Source organism: Enhydra lutris, unplaced genomic scaffold (assembly GCF_002288905.1).
Source record: "Enhydra lutris kenyoni isolate GAN:26980312 unplaced genomic scaffold, ASM228890v2 scaffoldscaffold10, whole genome shotgun sequence".
Lineage (NCBI taxonomy): Eukaryota > Metazoa > Chordata > Mammalia > Carnivora > Mustelidae > Enhydra > Enhydra lutris.
Genome location: NW_019154094.1, coordinates 25,588,755 through 25,613,510, shown reverse-complemented (window position 1 = coordinate 25,613,510; position 24,756 = coordinate 25,588,755). Strand labels below are relative to the sequence as shown.

General features: G+C 43.6%; 1 protein-coding gene across 1 annotated transcript in view; it reads left to right on the top strand.

The window, feature by feature from the left end:
* The window catches only part of LOC111143973 (EGF domain specific O-linked N-acetylglucosamine transferase), a 37,823-nt gene extending 18,465 nt beyond the window's left edge, over positions 1–19,358 (top strand). The window contains exons 9-16 of the mRNA XM_022498013.1: positions 3,916–4,008; positions 4,363–4,434; positions 5,013–5,099; positions 6,177–6,245; positions 10,915–10,976; positions 14,739–14,858; positions 16,723–16,825; positions 17,265–19,358. Coding sequence (XP_022353721.1) covers positions 3,916–4,008; positions 4,363–4,434; positions 5,013–5,099; positions 6,177–6,245; positions 10,915–10,976; positions 14,739–14,858; positions 16,723–16,825; positions 17,265–17,411 — 753 coding nt within the window. The 3' untranslated portion in view covers positions 17,412–19,358. The remainder of the gene's footprint in view (positions 1–3,915; positions 4,009–4,362; positions 4,435–5,012; positions 5,100–6,176; positions 6,246–10,914; positions 10,977–14,738; positions 14,859–16,722; positions 16,826–17,264) is intronic.
* The last annotated feature ends 5,398 nt before the right edge of the window (positions 19,359–24,756 follow it).

Sequence of the window (24,756 nt, the reverse complement as noted above, 5' to 3'; positions counted from 1 at the left end):
CGGACTAAGTTAAACTGAGTTAAAGTAAGTTAAACTAAGTTAAACTCCCCTTCTCTGCACCTGCTGGGAGGGCATAGATAGAAAGCCTGGCCACCACGAAGTCCCAGGTTACTCTGTTAACCGGACACGTGGTGTGAGGGCATTATGGCCATGATAGGCAGGCACAGGCAGGATGGATTTAGCTGAGTGGGTTGGCCCCCCTGCTGTGACCTACCTCCTCTGGTTTGTTGTGGGTACACTTTCAACCTGCATACTTAGTCAGAGAGGTCTTTTTTTTTTTCCCCCAGAGAGAGAAAGAGAGAGAGAGACAGGCAGACAGACAGACGGCACAAGCAGGGGAATAGCAGGCAGAAGGAGGCACTCCCGCTCAGCAGAGAGCCCCACTTGGGGCTCGATCATGGGACCCTGGGATCATGACTTGAGCCGAAGGCAGATGCTTAACTGACTGAGCCCCCCCAGGCATCCTGGTCAGAGAGGTCTTCACTAGTTGCTCAGTCAGGTTCTTGGGACAAGTGATTCTGCCAGGTTGCTCCAGACTCAAGGCCCACCAGACACTGTAGGTTGGACGACGACAGCATTAGAGTGTTGTGTGGCCGCTCACTTTTCTCTTCTGCTGATAAGGCCTTGGAGGAAGCCACAGGACAGCCTTCAGGAAGGTAGGGACACAAACCTCCTACAGTGAGTGGCGGAGCCTCCCAGGCGGGGCAGAGCAGCTGAGAGAAGAGGGACCACTGGCTGTGGCCCGCTGTTCGCGTCTTAGTGAATTTTTACAAACTGTCTCTGGAGGAAGCCTTCCCTGTCATCCTCTCCATTCCTCAGGCACATGGCTTCCTTGGTGAGATGGGCAAGGCCACAGCCTGCAGAGATGCACGGAGGGACCCTCCACAGATGTGTTTCTGGCCACAGCAGGGCCGATCTTAAGAAGCAGAATGAATAAAAGGGGACTTCCTGCAGAATTTCCACATTTTCTTGTGCTGAGTAGTTGTATAGCTTATGATTACTTTTAATTATGCAAGTAATACCTGTTTATAATGAGTTCAAACAAAACAGAAGTATGTAAAGTTAAGAAAAGTCTCCTATCGGGGCACCTGGCTGGCTCAGTCGGTGAAGCATCTGCCTTCAGCTCAGGTCATGATCACAGGGTCCTGGGATCAAGTCCTGCGTCAGGCGCCCTGCTTGGTGGGAAGCTTGCTTCTCCCTCTCCCTCTGCCTCTTGCCCCCCATGTTTTCTCTCACTCAAATAAATAAATAAAATCTTTTTTTTTTTTAAGATTTTATTTATTTATTTGACAGAGAGAGAGAGAGAAAGATCACAAGTAGGCAGAGAGACAGGCAGAGAGAGGGAGGGGGGAAGCAGGCTCCCTGCTGAGCAGAGAGCCCGATGCGGGGCTCGATCCCAGGACCCTGAGATCATGACCTGAACCAAAGGCAGAGACTTAACCCACTGATTCACCTAGGTGCCCCCACTGTTTTGTTTTGTTTTGTTTTGTTTTTTTTAAGAAAATTCCCCTGTCCCTGGAGGGGAGGGAGTTGGAAGTTGGGGAAAATGGATGAAGGGGATCAAGAGGTACAAACTTCCAATTATAAAATAAATAAGTCATGGGGTTGTGCAAAAAAGAAAAAGAAAAAGAAAAAGGTCTCCTTTCCTTCCTCATCTCCAACTCCATTTCCCTCAAAGGTGACTAACTACAGTTCACATGTATGAATTCTCAGCAAGATTTGACTTAGCAAATATAAGTATATCCTTATCCAAAATTTATATAAGGATTTGTATAAGGCTATAATAAAATTTGTGTAAAGGTGTGTTTCTATTATACCCTTACAGAAAATATTTGCTAATTTCATATTATATTTGTATTTCTAATTTCATATTATAACAGGGACATCTTTCCAAGTGGGCACATTTAGGGTTATTATTTTTTTTTAGTGGTTACATGGTATTTAATTCGGTGGATATTATGGATGTTTGGATATTTGATGTGCGCCTCAGTGGGTGTATGTGCTCCTGGTCCCACAACTATCACATTTTGTTTGTTTCCATTTTTGTGCTATTTTGGAAAATGCAGTGAACATCCTTTCCATAGACATGTGTCTTTATATCCCCATTCCAACATTTCTGTAGGACACATTCTTAGAAGTAGAATTTCTAAGTCATAGGTTAGGAGCATGTTTAAGTTGGAGACATACACAGGAGGAAGTTTTATGCCATCTTTAAGAACATCCAAATACAGGGCGCCTGGGTGGCTCAGTTGTTAAGTGTCTGCCTTGGGCTCAGGTCATGATCCTGGGGTCCTGGGATCGAGCCCTGCATCAGGCTCCCTGCTCAGCAGGAAGCCTACTTCTCCCTCTCCCACTCCCCCTGCTTGTGTTCCTTCTCTGGCTGTGTCTCTCTCTCTGTGTCAAATGAATAAATAAAATCTTAAAAAAAAAAAAAAGTATATCCAAATATTTGTCAACATGAGGCTGGAAGGAAGTTCTTTCCTCCCCTATTGCTGTTAATTTGAAGTTGAGGGATATGAATAAGAAGCTTCTAGAGGTGGTTTTTCCTGAAAAATACATGATTTCCCTGAAAAGGGATCAGTCAGGATTGCTGTATTTTATTAGTAAATTTTCCTTTCAAAGGTACCTTATTTTATCTGAAGTATTTTATCGCAAGAAACTATCTAGAATCACTTCTTTTAATTGCCCTTTATGTATTATTGAGCCAGAATAGGGACATTTCATTTTTGATGGTGTTGAGAAGGGCCTTTATTAGAATGGCGCTGAAGAAACATCGAAGGGGAAAAAATTTCTTTATCACTACATCGAACAGTTCTCAATAAGTTTGAAATAACTCTAATATGTGCAACATAAAAATTTCAAAACCTGAAAAAAAGAAGGCAGTAATGATGAAAAGACATGAACATAATGTATAGCCACTGCAGACCTTGAGTGTTGTCCTATAATGCATAGTTCTTACTACTTTTGGCTGAATTTTTCAATCTAAGTTGTATCATTTTTAAATAAATTGATCTCCTTCCTTTTGCTGATGGAGCACATAATTAATTTCTACTTTTCAAAAATGAAATGCATTCAGTAAATGTACTAGAAAGAACTGTAGAAAGAAATGTACTAGAAAAAACTATGTCCTGCTATGAGGCAAACCACTGCACGGAGATTAAGAGCTTTGAGTCTGGAAGCAAGCAGACTGGATTTAATCTCAGCCCTGCAAACACACAAGCACCACTACCGTTTATGCAAATTACTTAAATTTGTATTTCAGTTTCCTCATCTGTAAAATGGGTATGGTGATATAACCTAGCTCATTTAGTTTGTGGGGTGTTCATTTTAAGTGCTAGCGATATAGGAAATATGCAAGATGCTATAATAATAATTATTATTATTATCATTACTATTAATGTTAATGGGGTGTTTCCACGTGTTACTCGTTAGTCAATGGGGAAATCATTTCATAGGATAATGTTCATCATATTTTAGTGTTAGGACTTTCAAGGCATTTTCTTACTGGGAAATTTCTTTTCAAAAGTGTATTCCATTTACCCTGATAATTTTGCTCACTGAGAATATCCCAAGTGTGTACAAATGGTGGTGTCTATAAATGTTCTATGTGTGTGATTTAGTTAGAAGATTCACAGGAGAAAAAAGACCCCACAGGTTTTGTTCAGAGAGATGAGTATATAAAAGGATAGGGTAGAAAAACAAAATGTTTTTAACAGACTCACATTATAATTGTGGGTGATTATTTCTGATGACAATTACATCATAGTGAGTCCTAGTCCTAAGATGAAAATCCATTTTTCTTCCATGAATTTAATGAGCTTGTTTAGAATCAAGCTGATTGAAGTATTTTGTTGCCCTTTGAAAAGCCACATTGTAGACTTTGGTTGCCCTAACCTCTTTTGTTTCCACTTGCAGAGCTCCTATGGATATGGTGACCTGTTCTCTGACACCTGGAAAGCCTTTACGGATTATGATGTTATACATTTGAAAACTTATGATTCCAAAAAGGTACTGGAAATTTTCCTGAAATGTCTGTAAATAACAGTCATTGCAGATGACTCACTCATCAAATAAATATTTAATATGAGCTTCTGTTAGCTATTACCATTGATTTCTGACTTCGTAGTTTCTTTTTTTATAACTTTGAATCAGTCTTAATTATTAACCATGTAGCATTAAGAAAAAACTTTTTTCCTTTAGATTTTCCAAAATTATGAGTTTTACTTGAGTGGAGTAGCTTGCTATTCAAAATTTTTCAGTGCAAAAAAGAGATGAATTAAAATTTATTTTCTGTAATGATAAGTACTGTTTTGATGTGCTACAAATCGTGTTCCCTTACCTGTACAATCCCTTCATTCTTAGGTATGTTTTAAAGAAGCTGTTTTTTCCTTACTCCCCCGGATGCGATACGGGCTGTTCTATAATACCCCTTTGGTAAGCATCTCTGTTGTTCAAATTTGTATTTATACATTTATTCTCAATAGGTTTTTAAGATTTATTTATTTTAGAGAGAGAGAGAAAGCGCACACATGTGTGCCGTGGGAAGGGCAAAGAGAGAGGGAAAAAGAATCCTTAAGCAGACACCCCATTAAACGTGGGGCTGGACTCAGGGCTTTCCCCAGGACTGTGAGAGCATGACCTGACCTGAATGCAAGAGTTCGCCTCTTAACCAGCTGAGCTCTCCAGACATTCCTGTTCTTTTTTTCTTTTTTTAAAAAAGATTTTATTTATTTATTTGACAGAGATCACAAGTAGACAGAGAGGCAGGCAGAGAGAGAGGAAGGGAAGCAGGCTCCCCGCTGAGCAGAGAGCCCGATGCGGGGCTTGATCCCAGGACCCTGGGATCATGACCTGAGCTGAAGGCAGAGGCTTAACCCACTGAGCCACCCAGATGCTGCCCAGACATCCCTATTCTTGATAGGTTTTAAGATATCATTTATATATAACTTGTGAACATCTTCAGCGCTAATGCACAGTTATTCACTGTGATATGACCTATTGTCTCGTGTTAGATTTCTGGCTGTCAGAACACAGGCTTATTCCGGGCATTTTCCCAGCATGTGCTTCACAGACTGAACGTCACACAGGAGGGACCCAAGGTAAGGAGTACCTTATAGGTTCTGACATGAGCCTGACTTTTCACCCGAAAAAAAAAAAAATCAGTGCCACCTTTTCAGAAAAAGAATCAGAAGACAGTGTTTTCTGGGTTAACAATTTGTCACCTGAAGTGATCCAAAGTCAGATGTCACAAACCTGTGATAGATAAGCTAAGGGACAGTGGAAGTATGTGCTTTTCCCTGTCTTTTCCCACTTTATCGTGTTCTCCCCCAGATCCCTACCTAACCCACAAACGCCTGCCAAAAATTCCACCTAGCCTATTTACCCTAAAGATAAAAACGTGGTGCTCCGAAGGGGCACGTGCACCCGAATGTTTATAGCAGCAATGTCCACAATAACCAAACTATGGAAAGAACCTAGATGTCCATCAACAGATGAATGGATAAAGAAGATGTGGTATATATATACAATGGAATACTATGCAGCCATCAAAAGAAATGAAATCTTGCCATTTGCGACGATGTGGGTGGAACTAGAGGGTATTATGCTTAGCGAAATAAGTCAGAGAAAAACAACTATCATATGATCTCCCTGATATGAGGAAGTGGAGATGCAACATGGGGGGTTTGGGGGGTAGGAAAAGAATAAATGAAACAAGATGGGATTGGGAGGGAGACAAACCATAAGAGACCCTTAATCTCACAAAATAAACTGAGAGTGGCGGGGGGCGGGGTTAGGGAGAGGGTGGTTGGGTTATGGACATTGGGGAGGGTATGTGCTATGGTGAGTGCTGTGAAGTGTGTAAACCTGGCGATTCACAGACCTGTACCCCTGGGGCTAATAATACATTATATGTTTATAAAAAAATTTAAAAATTTAAATTAAAAAAAAATTCCACCCAGCCAGCCAAACAGAAGTGTAATATACGGGTTTTGTCTTCTGTGGCTAAAGTGAATGCATTTTTGTTTCCTGAGAGAGCTCTGAAGGAAACATAATTGTCCCCTAAATGTGTCCTCATTGAGTTTCATCTCTTTGTGAAAATCGCGTTTTATGTTCTAGCATTCACTCATATGTGCAGGCATATACAGTATGATTTTGCCTTTTCCTTTTGATGACAGGACGGAAAAATTCGAGTCACCATCCTTACACGGAGCACAGAGTACCGGAAAATACTAAACCAAAACGAGGTTAGTTTTTGGTATGCATTTTTAATATCGTCATATTGAATTTAACTTCCTGTGACTGGTGTGCTTAATTTTTTTCACATTGCATTAAATGCTTTGATTTGCAATTATTAGCTTTTAGAAAGCTTTGATGGCTCTGCCCAGTTCACTTATTGGGCTTCTCTCCTGGGAGTCGGCAAACCACTGGTTGCCCAAACTAGCTTTGCCTCACCGGAAACGTGCATCTGCCCCAACTCAGGGGGGGAAAACGGAGGCAGAAATTCAGATTCCTGCCTTTACTGCCACAGATTGCCAAACCGACTAGCAGCAGAAATGCAGGGGTATCTCTTGAGCGGTGGTTGATGGAGCGTGGTGGCATCCAGAGGCTAAGCTGGAAGAGTCTCCGTTTTTCTCGGGACAGTGTGTCTTAGAAACTATTCACCTCTTAGGTTCTCAAATTCATTTTGATAGCGTTGACTTGTACATGATCCTTAAATAAGATCTCCCTGCAAGGACCTGCCTACAGCAGCGTGGCTGGGAGATGTTCTCACAATAGTGTGGGTGATTGCACAGATCCGTGTTGAGCGCCTGCAGTGTCCCGGGCCATATTCTAGGCCCTGGAGCTACAGCAGAGGACCAGACAGGTAACGTCCCTGTCCTCACAGAGCTTACGCTCTCAAGGTGGGACAGACAAGAAATAAGTAAACAAGTGCCTAAGTAAGGCGATTTCAGGTAGTGGGCGGTGCTACAGAGGAAGTGAAACAAGGGGATCAGTTGGGGCAGGAGATGCAGGTGGAAGAGGGAAGCAGTCAGGTGAGGTGTTTAAAGACGTGCTGGTGGGAACAGAGCTCAGCCGTAAGCAGCCAGCTAAGGAGCGAGCCTCCCTGGCAGAAGCAAATGGCCTGTGGTATCCGGAGCTTTTGGTGCTCTAGGAATGGAGAGGTCTCCAGCATGACTGGCACAGTGGGAGAGGTGAGGGGGACCCCACAAAAGGTCAGAGAAGGTCAGGAAGGGTGTGAGGAGGTCCCATATCTCATCAGCCTCAGAGGCCCCGGTGAGAAGATGGGCGGGTTTTATTCTGGTGGGAGGGAAGCCTCTGGGGAGTTTTCAGCAGGGTGTGGCAGGCAGAATCCACCAAAAGAAGTCCCCGTCCTAATCCCTGGAACCCAGGACTAGGTTAGGTTATGTGGCAAAGGGACACTAAGCTTGCAGGTGAAATTAAGGTTGCTCATCAGCTGGCCTGAAAATGGGAAGATTAACCTGGATGATCCAGGAGGGCCCGATAGAATCACCAAAGGGCCTTAAGCCATCTCCACCAGAGAACTCTGGCCTCTGCCTGGAAAGCTCTTTGCTTGGCTGAATTCTTCTCACTGACCGTATTTCCAATGAGCACCTCCCGGAACGTGGAAGAGGAAAGCAGAATCCAGGAAGGAAACATGAGGATAGAAACAGGGCCAGAGAGAGGCTGTGTTCCTGGCTTTGAAGATGGGGGAAGGGCCCCGAGGCAAGGAATGCAATGGCTTCTAAAAGCTGGGAAAGGATTCTCCCCTAAAGCCCCCGGAAGGAGCACAGCCCTGTGGACAGCTGTCTGTCTTGCTGTTGGGACTGCTGACCTGCAGAGCAGTGAAAGGGTCCATTGTGTTCTTCTGAGCTTGGACTCTGGTAATTTGTTCCAGTAGCTTGTTGAAAATGGATACACAGGAGGAGACGTGAACTGGCTTATCTATTTATTTGTAACTCACTCTGGCTGCAAGCGTAGGAGCAGGGGGATTCATGCAGAGTTGCCTCTGTGGCGTCAGTGAGAGTTTGGGTGGAGGTGGAAGTAAATGGGTTCAAGGTCGGTCTCAGAGATGGGGTTTAGGACACTTCGGTCAGAATGTGCAGGTGCCTGTGGGGTCAGGCTGGGGAAGGTGCTGAGAATCAGAGCTGAACTCCTGGGCTTTTAGCAGTTGGAATTGAGAGGGAAGAAGTTCAGTAGGAGGGGACTGGAGGCAGGTTTGGATGGGTAAAATGTTTTATGCAGATTAATTTGGATGCATAACAGGCAGATCAAAATTATGTAATTAGTGTCTTGAGATCCATATGGATTATGGAGGATATGAACATATGGTGTAATGAGACATTGATTGGAAGCTGTGGGTGGAAGAAATGAGCAGTGTGTGTGTGTGTGTGTGTGTGTGTGTGTGTGTGTTAAAGACCTGGAAATAAAAATGTATCAAGTGATGCAGTGCTGGTGTAGATGGACCGGCAGATCACTAGTGTATATTGGCGGACGTAATACAGACCCAGTGCTAATTATGGGCCAAGCATGTTACTGTGTGCTCCCCCTGCATGTTCTCCAAAGCTCCTAGCAAACCCATGAGGTTCCTATTTTATTATTACTCTCTGTTTTATACAAGAACATGCAGGCTTAGAGGTTACAAAACATGCTTCAGGTCACCCAGCGAGGGAGCAGATGAATGGGGGGCGAGCTGAGATCGTTAGGGTCTGAGGCTGCTTCTTAAGCAGAGAGCTCTACTGCCCCAACACGAGTGAATGTGAGAGGACGCTGACCCGCCTCGGCTCCCCGTCCATCGGGACAGCTGGCCAAGGAGCAGCATCAAACCCTGGCAAGTGGTCCAGCACGAAGGGATACCACCAGTGGGGCCCGCAGCATAGCCAGTGACATGTTCACCTCTGGTCCCACGGACTTTGCGAACAATGTTGCCTGCAGGGAGGACTTGGTAGTTCCGATCTGAACTCTGAGCCAAAGAGCACCCACTGGCTGCTTTTCTCCCAGTGACTGGTGTCACTGGAAAAGGTAGCTACCCAGCAGAGAAGAAAGGCCCTTTGAGTCTACCCTGATTCATGAAGAGATCATAAAACCCAGGGCTGCCTGGGGGGCTCATTCAGTGAAGAGGCTGCCTTCGCTCAGGTCGTGATCTCAGAGTCCTGGGATCGAGTCCCACATCAGGCTCCCTGCTCAGTGGGGAGTCTCCCTCTCCCTCTGTCCCTCCTACTGCTTGTGTTTTCTCTCCCTCTCTCAGATGAATGAATAAAATCTTTAAAATAACAAAATCCAGATGCTCTCGTCAAATGCCGGTTCCTGCAATCCTGCCCAACCTCTGGGGTGCATAATCATGTCAGGGGGCTGTGGCCACCTCCACGGTGTGACTAGAAATTGTAAAAACAAGCAGCAAACAAATAAACAAAAACCTGTTTGTTCAAGGACCCTCTGAGACGAGATTCTTTTTTATGTGGCCCCATCTCATTACAAAACCAGGGCTCATGCCCACGGATTAATTCACTCCCGGAAGACGGAATTCCAACCTATCCTCACTCCTTCAGCTCCCTGACATAAGGAGTATATTCAGGGGACTCGGGGGCTGTCTAGAGAGAGAAACTTCCATTCCGTGACTGTGTGTATGTGTGTAACGGGGGAGGGGATTGGATGTAAGTCCCTGCCTGTTGCTTTTTCCACGGCATTGCCTAAGAACACAGGTTCCAGGGTCAGAGGACCTAGATTTAATTTTGGCTCTGCCCTTTGCTAGCTGCAAGATCTTGGGAAAGTTCCTTAACATCTCCACGCCTCCATTGTATCATTTAAAAATAGGCGTATGGTGGCAGGGTAGGGGTCGGGGGGAGCCTGGTGATTCAGTCGGTTAAGTGTCTGACTCTTAGTTTCAGCCCAGATGATCTCATGATCTCAGGGTCGTGAGATCGAGGCCTGTGTAGGGCTCCCCAGTCTCAGTGCAGTCTGCTGAAGATTCCCTTCCCCTCCGTCCCCCCGCTACCCCTCTCCTCATTCACACGTGTGGCTCTCTCCCTGTCTCAAATAGATAAATAAATAAACTATTAAAAAAAAAAAAATGGTAGGTCTACGGGGGTGCCTGAGGCTGGCTGGGTCAGAGGAGCATGTGACTCTTGATCTTGGGATCATGAATTCAAGCCCCGCATTGGGTGTAGAGATTACTTTAAAAAATAGGTGTAAAATAATATTTACTTGGTATGAGACGTGTATGAGGATTCAGTGACCAACACCTAAAGCACTGAGCATTGCCAACACAGTTGAAGTGACACTTTTGTTACCGTCGCTGTTGTAGAAGCGCACACCACAGGCAAGAGGATACAAGAGCGAACATTTCTGAATAGCTGTGACCCACCGTGTTGGGACATGGAGAACCATGGCTGTATTTCTGCTACTGGGTTAATTGTGCTTTGTTACTTTCTGTTTACTGAGAGAATAATTGTCTTTCTGTGTAGATTTTCTGCCAAAAATTCATTGTTTTCAGAGGATAAGGCCGAAAGCACAAGTAGTTTGTCTGAAATGAGATAAAGGATAGGGAGAAAACTCTTAACCTAAAGCCAGGAACAAGGTAGGTGCCCCGTCTAGGTTGAAAAATTGCAGGACTAACTAGCAAGTAGTAACAGTAGCAGCTAACACGTAGTGGGAGGTGAGCACTTCCCTCCCATGAATTTTCTTCTTTCAGCCTTCATGATAACCAAACCCAGCGCGGTGGGATTTTACGGAGATGATGTGACTCGGGGGTGATATCTGCATTAGAACTCAGTTAAAGGTTAAGAAAATAGACCTGAGTGATACGTAACACCCGAAAATATTATGTATGAAAATAAGACCTTTTAGGACTCAAAGGAAAATAAAACAGAAGAGAAGGAAGCAAAAGATATTCTAAGTGTTTTTTTTCCCCCCTAGCTGGTAAATGCACTGAAAACGGTGTCTACGCTCGAGGTACAGATTGTCGATTACAAATATAAGTAAGTAATATCCCACCCCTTGGCAGGCGCTGTTGTCTTTTGCTTGGATGCGTTAATGGGGCATCAGAAGGGTTTTTCTGATGGGAGCCATGGGTGCTGAAAGACCGGGAGAGGCAGGCAGACGCCTCTGTGAGTGACATGAGCGGGAGGGGACCCTGGGCACACAGGCTCGGTTTCTCCTCAGCGGTGTGGGGTCTGAAGTTTTGACACCATCTAATTGTTCAAGAGACACGGCAAGCCAGATTTCTTTTTTTGAATTAACATTTTCATTTGAAATTTCTGAATTTTGTGCTCGCTTCAGCAGCACATATACTAAAATTGGGATGAAATTTCTGAATTTTTACAATACCGTTTTTTTTTTTTAAGATTTTATTTATTTATTTGACAGACAGAGATCACAAGTAGGCAGAGAGGCAGGCAGAGAGAGAGAGAGAGAGGGAAGCAGGCTCCCTGCTGAGCAGAGAGCCCAACGCGGGACTCGATCCCAGGACCCCGAGATCATGACCTGAGCCGAAGGCAGAGGCCCTAACCCACTGAGCCACCCAGGCGCCCCGAAATTTCTGAATTTTTAAAAGGTGGCAAAAAAAAAAAAAAAAAAGCGGGGGATGCGCTGGAGTGGTACAGTCTGTTACGTGTCCGACTCTTGGTTTCAGCTCAGGTCGTGAGCTCAGGGTCCCTAGATGAAGCCTTACACGGGGCTCCACACTCTACCCAGGGTCTGCTTTGGGATTCTTTCTCTCCTCTTCCTCTGTCCTTCCCCCACACTCACGCTATCTCCCTTTCTCAAAAATAAATAAATAAATCTTAAACACACACACACACACACACACACACACACACACACACACACACACGAACGCACACACACACACATACAAAGTTGGCAACTAATTCTGAATTTTAAAAAAATGTTAAATGTTCCTGGCCTGGGGCGCCTGGCTGGCTCAGTGGGTTAAGCCGCTGCCTTCGGCTCAGGTCATGATCTCGGGGTCCTGGGATCGAGCCCCGCGTCGGGCTCTCTGCTCAGCGGGGAGCCTGCTTCCTCCTCTCTCTCTCTGACTGCTTGTGATTTCTCTCTGTCAAATAAATAAATAAAATCTTTTAAAAAAAAAAAAAATGTTCCTGGCCTAATTTGTCCTGCTAGATACTGGGTCTCCACAGTTGGCCTAAAATTAGTTCTGTGGGAATAATTTGAGGGTCAGAGAGAAACATGAAGTTTCTAAAAATATTACAGAGTATTTGCATTTCTTTGAAAGCTCCAACATAAGCAAAAGGCTTAGAAAGACAGAATATGCCTAACATTTACTGTCAAGGTAAGCCCTGTAGATATAAAAACAACAATGCTGTAAAGTAGCACCTGTTCCTGGTTGAAAAAGTCAAGCAGTGTGGAGAAAAGCCCAGAAGGAAAGGTGAAGACTTTTCTGTCCTCCGCTTGCCCGCCTACAGTCATTATCTTGTTTTCCAAATTCAACACTACGAACAGTTTCTATGTTAAAAAAGAAAAAGTAGCCACATACAGCATATGGGTCTCTGTTATTGATAAGTTAGAACTTAACAGTAAGAAGGGCATCGTCTAGCTGGCTCAGTCCACAGACCGTGTGACGCTAAGGTTGTGAGTTCGAGCCCCATAACAGGGGTGGAGCCTTTTAAAAAACAAACAACTTAACAGTAAGCAGGGGAGTTTCCACACCTTATTCATCATGCAGCCATTCATTTATACAATAAATCTTTACCATGTACCTGCCAGCCGGTTACAGGCTCAGAGAGAGAATCCAGTTATGGAGGATGGCATGGCTCTGGTCTTGAGGACCCCAGACCCAGAATACAAATAAATAGCAGTCGTAAGAACAGCTACCATTTGTTGGGACTTATTCTTATGTTTTTTCTCATCTCACTCTTCCCACAGTCTTAGGAGGGTGGCAAACTATTCCTGTCTTATGGATTACACGGTGCAATGGTGGCTACCATCATTGCCTCAGGAAGACATGGAGGAAGAAGAGGGCCTGAGGTCAGGCTGACACAACTGGGGAGGGCACCTTGGACACTCTGGCGTTGACTGGCCTTTAGGATATATAGGTGTTTTTCAGATGAAGGAGGAGTGACAATAAATTCAGACCTTGCCAGTCTGAGGGAACCGTTACTAATAGAGTACATGGAGCTTTGCTTCCTTATCTTCAGACTCCGGGGTTCTAGCCACCTGGGCACATACTCCTCCTTCCCCTGGCATCAGGTGGCATTCCTGGAGAAACCAAGGCACATGCACCTCTTGTGAGACATGCACATGGTGCCCTCTGACTTCCTTTTGAAGCTCTTTAAAGAGGAGGAGCTGGGGGGTGCCTGGATGGCTCAGTCGGTTAGTTGTCTGACTTGACTTCAGCTCATGTCACGATCTCAGGGTGGTGAGATTGAGCCCCGTGCTGGGCTCTGCGCTCAGCCTGGAGTCTGCTTGTCCCTCTTCCTCTGCACCCCCCTACCACTCACTCATTCTCTCTCTTTCTTTTTTTCTCTCAAGCAAATAAATAAATAGAATCTTTAAAAAAAATAAAATAGGAGAAGCTGGAAATTCTCATTCTCTTCTTAAATCCCAAATAATCTTGGTCATTTTTTTTTTTTCCCTTTGGGTAAGCGGGACTGGAAGATCTAAGGCCACTGTGTGTGTTCAGAGGATTATACTTAGTCTGATGTTTCTTGCCAGCCTCATTTCAGTGGACTTTTTTGGCACTGACTTTGCATTCAGAGTTGGCATGTGTTTTAGGGTCTTGAATTCAGAGGACACTTTTATGATCTTAATGTGCATAAAATTGTGGGTTAGTTTGTCGCAAAGGCAGGACAATGCCTTGGTGGTGTCTGAGCTAATTTTAGGTGTACCCAGATGACACTGAATAAACTTCAGTCACACAAAGAGAATTTATTTTATTAAAAAAGAATCTAGGGACACCTGGGTGGCTCAGTCCGTTAAGCCGATGCCTTCAGCTCAGGTCATGATCCCAGGGTACTGGGATCGAGTTCCGCGTCGGGTTTCCTGCTCAGCATGGAGCCTGCTTCTCTCTCCACCTCTGCCTGCCACTCAGCCTGCTTGTGTGTGTGCACACTCTCTCTCTCTCTGACAAATAAATAAATAAAATCTTTTAAAAAAATGTTTTAAAGTAAAAAAAAAATCTATTATTATCTTAAGGAAGTTGTTTTCAGTCTGATGCTAGTATAGCACAACATCTCTTTAGTGCCTAATTTCCCCATTTCATAAAGAAAGATCAGGCTTCCGGCTCAGAGCTTTACCTTGCTGTGGGCTCTGCCTAGATCTGAATCTTTTTCCTTTGATTATATCTGCTTTTACTATTTGGTTTCACTCATGTTTTTCATTTAAGAAAATGGTTTTTCATTTAAGAGAGTTCTAAAAGTTTCCTTCTAAAATAAATGCATTTAGGGGCACCGGGCTGGGTAGAGCTTGGAACGGTTGATCTCGGGGTTGTGAGTTCAAGCCGCACATTGTATAGAGATTACTTTTAACAAATGAAATCTTAAAAATAAATGCATTTAAGGTTTTAAAAAAGTGAGCGTACTTAGAAAACAATGTTGAATTATTAAATTATTAAGTTATTAATTACTGGAGTAGGCTTGAAATTGGCAAAACGCCATCACGGAATGCGATTTAAGTTGGGAAAGGCACTTGTATAAGTATTGTTACTACGCGTCATGAGCTAAGTCATCTTAACAGTTTCTCTCTTCTCCCCATCTGTCTTTTGTTGTTCCGTATGCTCGCAGGGAACTTGGGTTTTTGGATCAGCTGAGGATCACCCATAACACGGACGTATTTATTGGAATGCATGGAGCTGGTCTTACCCATTTACTTTTCCTTCCAGACTGGGCTGCTGTATTTGAACTGTAAGTGTTTGGAGACAGCTTTCCATCGGGCGAATAATGCTTTTTAAGCATGCCGAGACGGTCCTTCAGGCCTTCAAAAGGTGTAACATTTACTCTTTACAGGAAAGTCCCATCATATAGGCTTCTAGAAAGAAAAGTGACTTCAAGTTAAAAATGCAAAGTCACCATTTACTTAGCAAGCAAATACCGCTTTCTCCCTCCATCTCATGATGACGTGGGAGATGTGAGTCTGTGACTTCCGTCTCGAAGTTCGTTCCTGTGTGCCTCTCGGGCTGTGATCCTCTCTCTGCTCTCTGTGTCCTTATTGTGGCAAAATGCAACCCGTATGTTGCATAAGCTGTGCTCATGACAGCACTGTTCCCAGTAGCCACCCGCATGTCCATCGGCGGATGAATGGGTTCCACAGAACGTGAAGTGTGGGTCTATCTGCATACCTCTGCCTCAGGAAGCCTTAAAGAAGGAGGGGATCCTGTCACAGGCCACAACGTGGACAAACCCCGAGACCATTATGTTAAGTGGGATCACTAGTCACGAAAGGACACACACTGTGTGATGTCATGTATGTGAGCTACCCAGAGGAATCCGGTTCATAGAGACGGAGCCTGGAACGGGGGTTGCCAGGGGCCCACTGAGGGGTGCGGGCAGAGAGGAAAGTGAAGAGTTCATGTTGCCTGGAAGTGAGTTTCCGTTTTGCAAGATGGGGGATTTGGTTGCACAACATGAATACACATAACACTACTGAACTGTACACTTAAAAGTGGACAAGATGATACATTTTATGTGTTTTCTACCATTCAAACTGGTTCAAGAACCTGTATGTCTCAGAAGAGCACGGCTTGAAAACATAAGTCTGCCTTGTGCTCACTGATCTCATCCATAGGGAAACTGAGGCTTCAAGTGAAAGTGATCTTTCCGGGGCGCTCCTCTAACTGGGTGGGTGGTTATGGGGACGTGGCCTCCTCCCCCTTGGTAATTCTCCCCTGGACACCATGCCTCATCTTTCGTTCTGGACACGCCAACAGCGGTTACTCTTACCTCTTTCTCTCTTTGTGTCTGAACACCAATATTTAACTCAGTATTTTGTTTTATTTTATTTATTTATTTTTAAAGATTTTATTTATTTATTTGACAGACAGAGATCACAAGTAGGCAGAGAGGCAGGCAGAGAGAGAGGGGGAAGCAGGCTTTTGGCTGAGCAGAGAGCCTGATGCAGGGCTCGATCCCAGGACCCTGAGATCATGACCTGAGCCGAAGGCAGAGGCTTAACCTGCTGAGCCACGTAGGCGCCCTTCACTCAGTATTTTAAATGGGAGACTATTTAGAAAAAAGTTGTGAACTTCCAACATTCTGCAAAAATATCTGAAATTCAGATACATTAGAGAAATAGCCAGAGAATTATGGATTCTGTCTCAGCACTTCATTTGTCCCAAAGAGAGGGAGAGAGAGGAGCAGGGCAGTAAAGAAGGAAGGCGAGGAGGAAAGAAAGAGGTGTGATTGATAACCCTTAGGCCTTGGAGCTCAGCAGATTGGGCTGTTTGTGTTTCCCAAGCTGTGTGCCCTCGGATGTGGTACCTCCCCTAAGTCCCCTTCCGTGTGTATAGACTGGGTATCAGGAGATCATATCAAGTTCACAGGCTGTCAGCCCAGTTGATAAACTTCAGTGCCTTCCAAACCTTGATCCTGTTTTGTTTTTTAAAGTTGAGGTAGCCTAGTTATGAAGCTATTTAAAAAATAAGCCACATCGATCTTGTATACTAGTTACGCAACGTTTTGCAGGAATGTAGTTGGGAGGTGCATTATTTCTCAGAGATTTGGCAAAACCCCTGGACACAGGTCTCATGTGTGGGTGCCCTTGCATCCTCAGGTACAACTGTGAAGATGAGCGCTGTTACTTAGACCTGGCCAGGCTCAGGGGCATTCACTACGTCACCTGGCGAAGGCAAAACAAAGTCTTTCCTCAGGATAAGGTAAAGTTTAATGATGAAACTCACCTTGTTTTGTGTTTTTTTTTTTCTTTTCACCTCATTTTGCTTTTTCATTGGTGTTAAATATCTAATTAATATGAAAAACTATCATTAAACTTCAATCCAAAGATAACTCTTCTTCTCTGGAACAGTGAGTTGCATTTTATATTTGCAAGTTGGGGCAAAAGGGAAATTCATCACTCCGTATCTGTATGTTAAGAAGATAACTTTGGGAAATTTGGGCCTAGGAAGATCTATTAAACTATATATAGGAGGGATCTGTAAACTATAGAGCAGTAGGCCAAATCTGGCCCCCCACCTGTTTTTATAAATAAAGTTTTATTGGGACAGTTGCCTTGGCCAAAGTAAAATCATTTTATTCCTGTTCAGAAAACCATGTCCTCAGTGACTTATAGATTTATGTTTTGGTTTGGTTTTGTAGGGCCACCACCCAACTCTGGGGGAACATCCGAAATTTACCAACTACTCTTTCGATGTAGAAGAATTCATGTACCTTGTCCTTCAGGCTGCAGACCACGTAGTACAACACCCAAAGTGGCCATTTAAGAAAAAACGTGATGAGCTATAAGTGTGCTGAATCAGTTTGCAAAAGTCTGTTTGTTTAAATAGTCCACCACCCAGCCTCCCATTTAAGTCAGGAAAACACCTTTTATATCCTAGCCCCAAGTTACCTTTTCTATACCAAAACATGCCTTCAGGATAGTACTTAAGTGTTTTAGAGTCTTCAACTGTTTCCTGTGATTTTTGTGTCATAGCTATTTATCAAGATACTGTTTTTGCACTGAAAACTTTATTCTTCATAGTTCAAAAATAAGGCTGTACTAGGCTTGCTAGTACATTTGAGCTTCTTAGGTCTACCAAAGTTTTCACGTTTCTTGGCTTTAGAATTTGTAAATGTTTTTGTAGATTACCATGGGATTATAATTCCTAGAGGCTTCCAACTTGTTTGTGTTATATTTAAGTAAATTCACGGAAGCTTTTTTATTTGCCAAAATCTGTTTCTAACACTGTTTGTGGTAGGAAAGGAAAACATAGCCCCCCCCCGACACACACAGAGTGTTGTGATTCTCAGAACCTAACTGTAGGTAGCCTACTCCATGTTAGAAATCAAACAGTGTTATAAACAGGACTGTTTTACCTTTCCAGAGTCCAGACCAAGTCCCACACAATTCTCTGCTGTATCTCCTAAGTGATATCCAGGTTATATGCACCAAAAATTTGTATAAACCATGCTGCTGCAGTAATTTTTCTAACAGATTTCAGATGCAAATCATGTTTTCCCAAAATGTAACAACTACATGTGATAAAAACAAATCAGAATATGCCTTAGAATGTCTTGGGGTATACCTTCTAGCTGGTTTCCACTAATTCCTTCTTTGCCCTGGAGAGCCTTTATGTCGCATTTATGTATCAAAGTGTTGTTTCCGGTGTGCACAGACCCGTGACGGCATAAACCTGTGTGTGCCATCTACCTCTTTTAGCACACACGGATTCCCCTTTGTGTTTGCAGGCTTCACAGTAGCTACATGAAGAGTGTTTTTCTCGATCAAAAATATAGACCTCCCCCCCCAAAGTAAGTAAAGTCGCATGTGAATTATCCATTTCAAAATGAAAAAGAAACCACGAGAAAGTAGCATTGATTAAAAATAATCTCTGAAATGCAGACCCACACTTTGGGATTAATTTCTCACTGTTGATGAACTTTCAATTCAGGGGTCAGAAACCATGGATTTCATTTTCCGCAAAATGTGAAGTTTACATTTTATTAACACTTGAGAAATCTAATTTAGGATGAATGACTTCTATTTTTTCAAGTAGAGGATTAGCAGAGCTGAAAAATTTTGTTTTTTAAACATTTTAGCATTGTAAGGGAAAAAAAGAGAGAATATGCAACAGAGAAGTTACCTGAGAAACCCAAAATATTTGTTATTTGGACCTTTACAGAACATGTTGGCTGACCCCTGCTTTAAAGGATTATGAGCAGTCTTCTAGAGTTTAGGGATCTTTATTAAAATCTCTCTAAAGACAGTAGTGCTTCACTGTAGTAATAGCTTTGATTTGGGTGTTAAAATTGTGTAAAAAGAAATTACAACCTATGAATTTTTCAGTGAATGGTGTGGTTGCTCTTTGTGCAGAATAGTGAGTCACCACGGGGAAAAGATTTCGCTTGAAAAGAATGTGAAAGCAGCGTTGCACTTTCCATCAGGGAGGTATAAGCATCTGAAAAAAAATGTGTGAATGAAAAAAAGTCAATGTCTATATTCTTACCTCATTTTAAGAAGTATGTACAAATGCAATTCTATAGACTAGCAAGAATTCCAGAAACTGAGGACAGTTGCATAATACAACTATTATATTTGAATATTTTGCATTTGTAGAGAGAATGCTTTTTATATAAATGAGTACATATGACACTTTATAGAATTAACTTTTATCAGACTTTTTATATGGGAGTGAAAGATCTTTAAATGGTGTAAAATTTAAAGGTAAAGAGGGCTTTTTAAAAATTAAGTCTTGAAAAGAGATGGATTTCATTGTACATTTTGGGTATGACTTTGGAATAAATCTTTTTATATTTTATTTGAATATGGAACACTTTTCAAGGTTTTCTGTGTCCGACTGTTATATGCTTACTCTTTGGCAATCTAGTAGCTTTAGATTAGAAAAATTAAATAGCTCACTGATGAAGAAATCATTTTCAGGAAAAATTGTGCCTTACATTTGTTTAGCAGTTAATTATATGATGCTTTCATGTGTGGTATAGTGTGTAACTTTTACAAAAATGACGTAAGAAGTATTGTTCTCATTTTTCCCATGAAAAGACTCAGATGCTATTTAAGGGACTTCCCTAAAGGTCACGGTTCTTCTGGTCCCACATCCATAGCCTTCCATTGTGTTACTCGCTTGCTTGTCCAAAAAGTATTGAATAACTACTGTGTACCAGCTGCTATTTTAGGTTCTGGGAATACAGCTGTGAGAAGAACAGAAAAATGTACTTACCCTCATAGAGCTTGCATTCTGGTGGAGGAGACAGACATGAAGCCATATAAATAAGTAAAATATGCTGTGTGCCAGATGCTAATATATGCTAGAGAGAAAGCAAGAGCAGGAGCACGGAATGCAGGTGGATTCCTGGGGTGATTTGGAGTTGGGTACACCTAAGCAGAGGTTGAGAAAAGTCTTCAATGAGGTAACATTTGAGTCATGATTTGGAGTACGCAACCCAGGAAGCAATGGCAGATAATCGGGCGAAGAGCATTTCACGAAGACAAAACAGTGCATGCAAAGGTCCTGAGGCAGGGGCATGCCTGGCACATTTGAGAAAAAGCAAGGAAACCAGTGTAGCTGGAGTGACTGAGGGGCAGAGGAGTAAGGGATGACAGGTTCTGAGACTGGGGTGCGGATGGCAAGACTCTGATCTTTTGTTTCTGATAAAATGGGAGTTGTCGAATTACAGAAAGGGCTAATGATCTGACTTACTGGGAACAGGAAAACTCTAGCTGTTGTGCTGGGAACAGACTGCAGAAGGATCCCTTAGGTTGTGTTCTCTGGGAAGCAGACTCTGGAATGGAGATGTGTATATTATGTACTTCGTATTATAGAAGGGCTGTGTGGACCCTATGCGATCTCTGTCCCAACTTCTTGTTTGTTGGTCCCCCCTCAAGCTTTTAAAAATGTAAAAAACATTCTTTAAATGTTTAAACAGAAAGCAGAGAGGTGAAACAACTCAATCAAATCTACACAGCTAAAAAGTAACAGATTAAATACAGGGCTTTCTTTGTGAAAGAATTTAAACAAGAGTTTACAGGAAATGGAGGGAGAGAGGTAGGAGGGGGGATGGAAGAATAAGGGGAAGAAGGAAGGAAGGGGGAGACAAAAATTAGTCGGGGAAATAGAGAATAGGGAAAACACTCCTAGACCTAGGCCCTTTCTTGCAGTTACAAAATAGTTTTCTTTGAAACACAGTCAATGGAGAGAATGTAAAAAATAAACGTGCTTTTTTTTAAAACTAGAGGCATTTAAAGCAAATCAGCTCAGGTATGATTGCCTTAGGTTTAAAATAACCTATTCCTAATCAAGGACTATTGCCAGACACTTTAATACCTTTCTTCTGTTTTAGCTTATTGGGGCATGTCAAAAGATGTCATAAGCAATTCTTGTCATCAAAGAAGTGGCTTAAAGCAGTGCACAGGTTACCTGGGCCCTCACTTTGGTTGGTAATGCAAACTTTGAACACGAGGTGGCAGTCAAGCCCTTCCAAATGCCTCTTTGTGGCCAAAGGCCCTGTTGTCTTCATCTCTCTGTAGATTCTGGACCTCTGAGCGCCAGGAGTTAAGACCTTGCTTCTGCATAGTGATGGGTTTTTTTCATTCCTTATTTGAGGGAAAGTATGAAAATTTTCATGGACAGTTTCACATTTAAGTGTGGAATTTCTTTCTTTCTTTCTTTCTTTTTTTTTAAGATTTTTTATTTTATTTTATTTGACAGATAGAGATCACAAGTAGGCAGAGAGGCAGGCAGAGAGAGAGAGAGGAGGAAGCAAGCTCCCTGCCGAGCAGAGAGCCCGATGCGGGGTTCGATCCCAGGACCCTGGGATCATGACCTGAGCCGAAGGCAGAGGCTTTAATCCACTGAGCCACCCAGGCGCCCCTAAGTGTGGAATTTCTTAATACAGCCAATAGCTGAGTCCTGTGTGATAATCCCCGATCTTCTTGTGCAAAAAGCATTTGGCCCCCGGTAGATGACGTCTAGTGACAGAAGCTGTTAGTGGGTTGCATTCTCAGCGATGTGCATGGGAATTTTCTTGGATGTGAGCTCTGTTTACGATCTATTGATGGTCCCTGAGCTCTTCATTTCTTTTCAGGGGCTAATTTCTTTCTTGTCTAGGCCGTATGGGTATCACATATGCAGTTGCTGTACAGTTTCATTTGCACAGAACCAGACTGTGAGCAGAGGCGTTCCTTGAAGGCTACGTGCGGAAGGCGAGTGGGACATTAGTTAAGCAATGCTTTCAGCGTAAACAAAAGAGCATTGACCCTTGAGTCTCGATGTGGTTGTGATGTGATGACGATTCTCAAAGTGTCCAATAACCTTCATTCTTCGCAACCTCGAGTTGCAGAATTTGGACGTGCTTTGCTGAGAGGGACCTTGGAGGTCCTTCATGGCATATGTTCATTCCACCATGGTCTGTTGACTGCCCCACCAGTAACAGGCACCAGTAGCAGACCAAGAAACGTGGGTTCCTGGGAGAGGCAAGTTGTAGAGACCAAAGGACTCAGACACAGAAGTCAGAAGACCCTGACTTCTCAGCCTTGCAACACATAAGCTACGTGATCATGTCACCTAGCTGCATGGAGCTTCCAGTTTTCTTGCTTACAAATCGGCAGTGATATCCATCAGTCCAAATAGATTTAAGGATAGAATTTTTTTTAAAATGCATGGGGTGCCTGGGTGGCTCAGTGGGTTAAAGCCTCTGCCTTCGGCTCAGTTCATGATCCCAGGGTCCTGGGATCGAGGCCCGCATCGGGCTCTTTGCTCAGCAGGGAGCCTGCTTCCCTTCCTCTCTCTCTCTGCCTGCCTCTCTGCCTACTTGTGATCTCTGTCTGTCAAATAAATAAATAAAATCTTTTAAAAAAGAAAAAGAATTTTTAAAATGCAGGCACACTTGTTTTGTCCCTGGCACCATAGGATATGTCCATTAAATATGGTTGTTATGCTAGGACATAAAGAACTATGATTATGTAGAGCTCTAGTATCTGGGGAACATTTGGATTCAGACCTCCGAGCCTCTTCTTAAACCTGGGGAATCAGAATCTCTGGGGCTACAGTTGACCAACTCTATGTAGTCAAATGTCCCCAGGTGGTTTTGAGGCACAGGTGTTGGGGGATGCTGGTTTAGGAGACAAAGACAAAGCTGGAGGCACCATACAGTTCATGAAGTCTAAGTTACCCCTCGTCCAAGTCTCTTGCAGTGGGTATCAATAAAATGTTACATAGAAAATAGTTTTCTTGGGACATGTTGCAACAAGCCACATTAACTAGAATTATTTATTGTAGTTAGTGTATCCAAATCTTTGATACACTAACGTGCGCTGTGAATGTCTAAACAGGAAGATATAATACCGTTTCAAATTTATTTGACTACTGGATCTTTTTCTCAGGGAAGGTGATGATCAGCGTTGCAAGAATCCCTCTCCAGGCACCCGTAAGCCGTTGCTATGGCCACAGCTGCCTTCTGGAGGAAGGGTACCTGGGGGTACTTTGGGGATGAAATCGCTTTGGTCAGTTGCACCATGTATGTGGGTTAAATCAGTGGTGCTACCCGGTCACAGTTGATTGGACCAGGGATTAATTGCTGAGCCAAAGTCTGTCCAGTCAGGAAACTACAAGACAAAGGGTAAATTAAAAAACCCAGCCATTCTGAGGGGACATTTGGATATGAGATCCGAAGACAATGCCCCAACATCCCTGGTACCAGCATGCCAGATCTGAGCTACCGGTTCCTCTCTCGAATCAAGTTCAATTATGAGCCACTTTCCAGTCACCCACGAGGCCACCTGTCCATTCAGGTCATGAACTGGATGATCAGTTCCCGAAGGTCTGAAAGAACCTCTCGGATACAGCCGTGCCCGCCCTCCAGCTGTGGTTCTCCCCACCCTCCGCCCCGGAGATGGAAGCTGCAGAAGTTGAAGGACTTGGACCCACCTCTTCCTACTCCAAGTTTAACACCGTCCAGCTACCCTGACCCAGTGATGCCTCTCACATTGAGGTCATTCAGTCTACAGGATGCCGGGAAAGAGCAATCATAGTTTCCAGAAATTATCTGAAAAGTAAATGGCAAGGACACAAGTCTGTTGAAGTGCCTACTGCTTTAGGTGGGAAGCTAGGCTGGGCCGAGTTTAAACCAAGGTGCTGGAGAAATCAGACCAGTGTGAGAGGAGGCAGGGGTTAGGAATCAGCAAGCAGAAGACAAAGCTGCAGCGTGGTGTGGGGGTGGAAAGAGAGCAGGGACCAGAGTCCCAGGAGGGGAGTACTAGACGCGTCGTGAACAGACCGAGGAGAGACAGGCGGAGGCCAGGATTAACTGAAAAGCTGGCTGGAAAGGAGGCAGCAGGAAGCACAAAGAGGAAAACCTTCAGGTAAGAAGCACACATCACACAACTCTTCCAACGTGGGGCAGGTGGAAAATGGGGAGAACGGCAAGAAAGTGTTGGCTCAGGGCAGGGGCCATTCTCTGCTGATAGAAGAATGTAAATCCTCTAGAGAAATGTCTTTGTCTACGGATCATTTTTCCAAAATGCGGGGATCTTCAACCACTTCAGGGAGAGAATTTACACAAGTTGCTTTTAGAAGTGTCTATGGGACCAGGGTTATTTCCTCCTCTGGCTTACAAGGATGTCACCCCATCTGCTTTTCTGGAAAGTTAAAAGCACGCTGTGCTGATGGAACGTCTCAAAGCACCGTCACCAAACCAAAGCAGAGCAAAGACGGACCCCTGGTTCTGCCTGTCCGGTATCGCTATGCAAACAAATCGCCTCTTGGAAATCCCTTTGTAATACCATCCTTTTACTTTTTACTAGATTGTATGTTCTTGGATGGTCTTGCTTTTGCAATTCAAATAGCGGTCTGTTGCAAAGAAGAGTTTTATGGTGGCCGCTACTGGGTGCAAGCAATAAATCCGGAGGACAAGGGAGTACAAGTAATACTCGGGAAAAGGGGCCGTTCCTTTGTAGCTTTGCTTTTAAACTCGTGAAGAGGACCAACAGCTGGGAATGATGTGTTCTGCTTTTGCCTTTTTTTTTTCTCCTTCCAGTTCTCCTCCCCCTTGTCCCCCTCCTCTTTCTCGCACTATCAGCATTGAAAAGTCTGCTTTCTAGGTAGAAGTCCAAAGCACCCACCGGCCGGGAATCCTG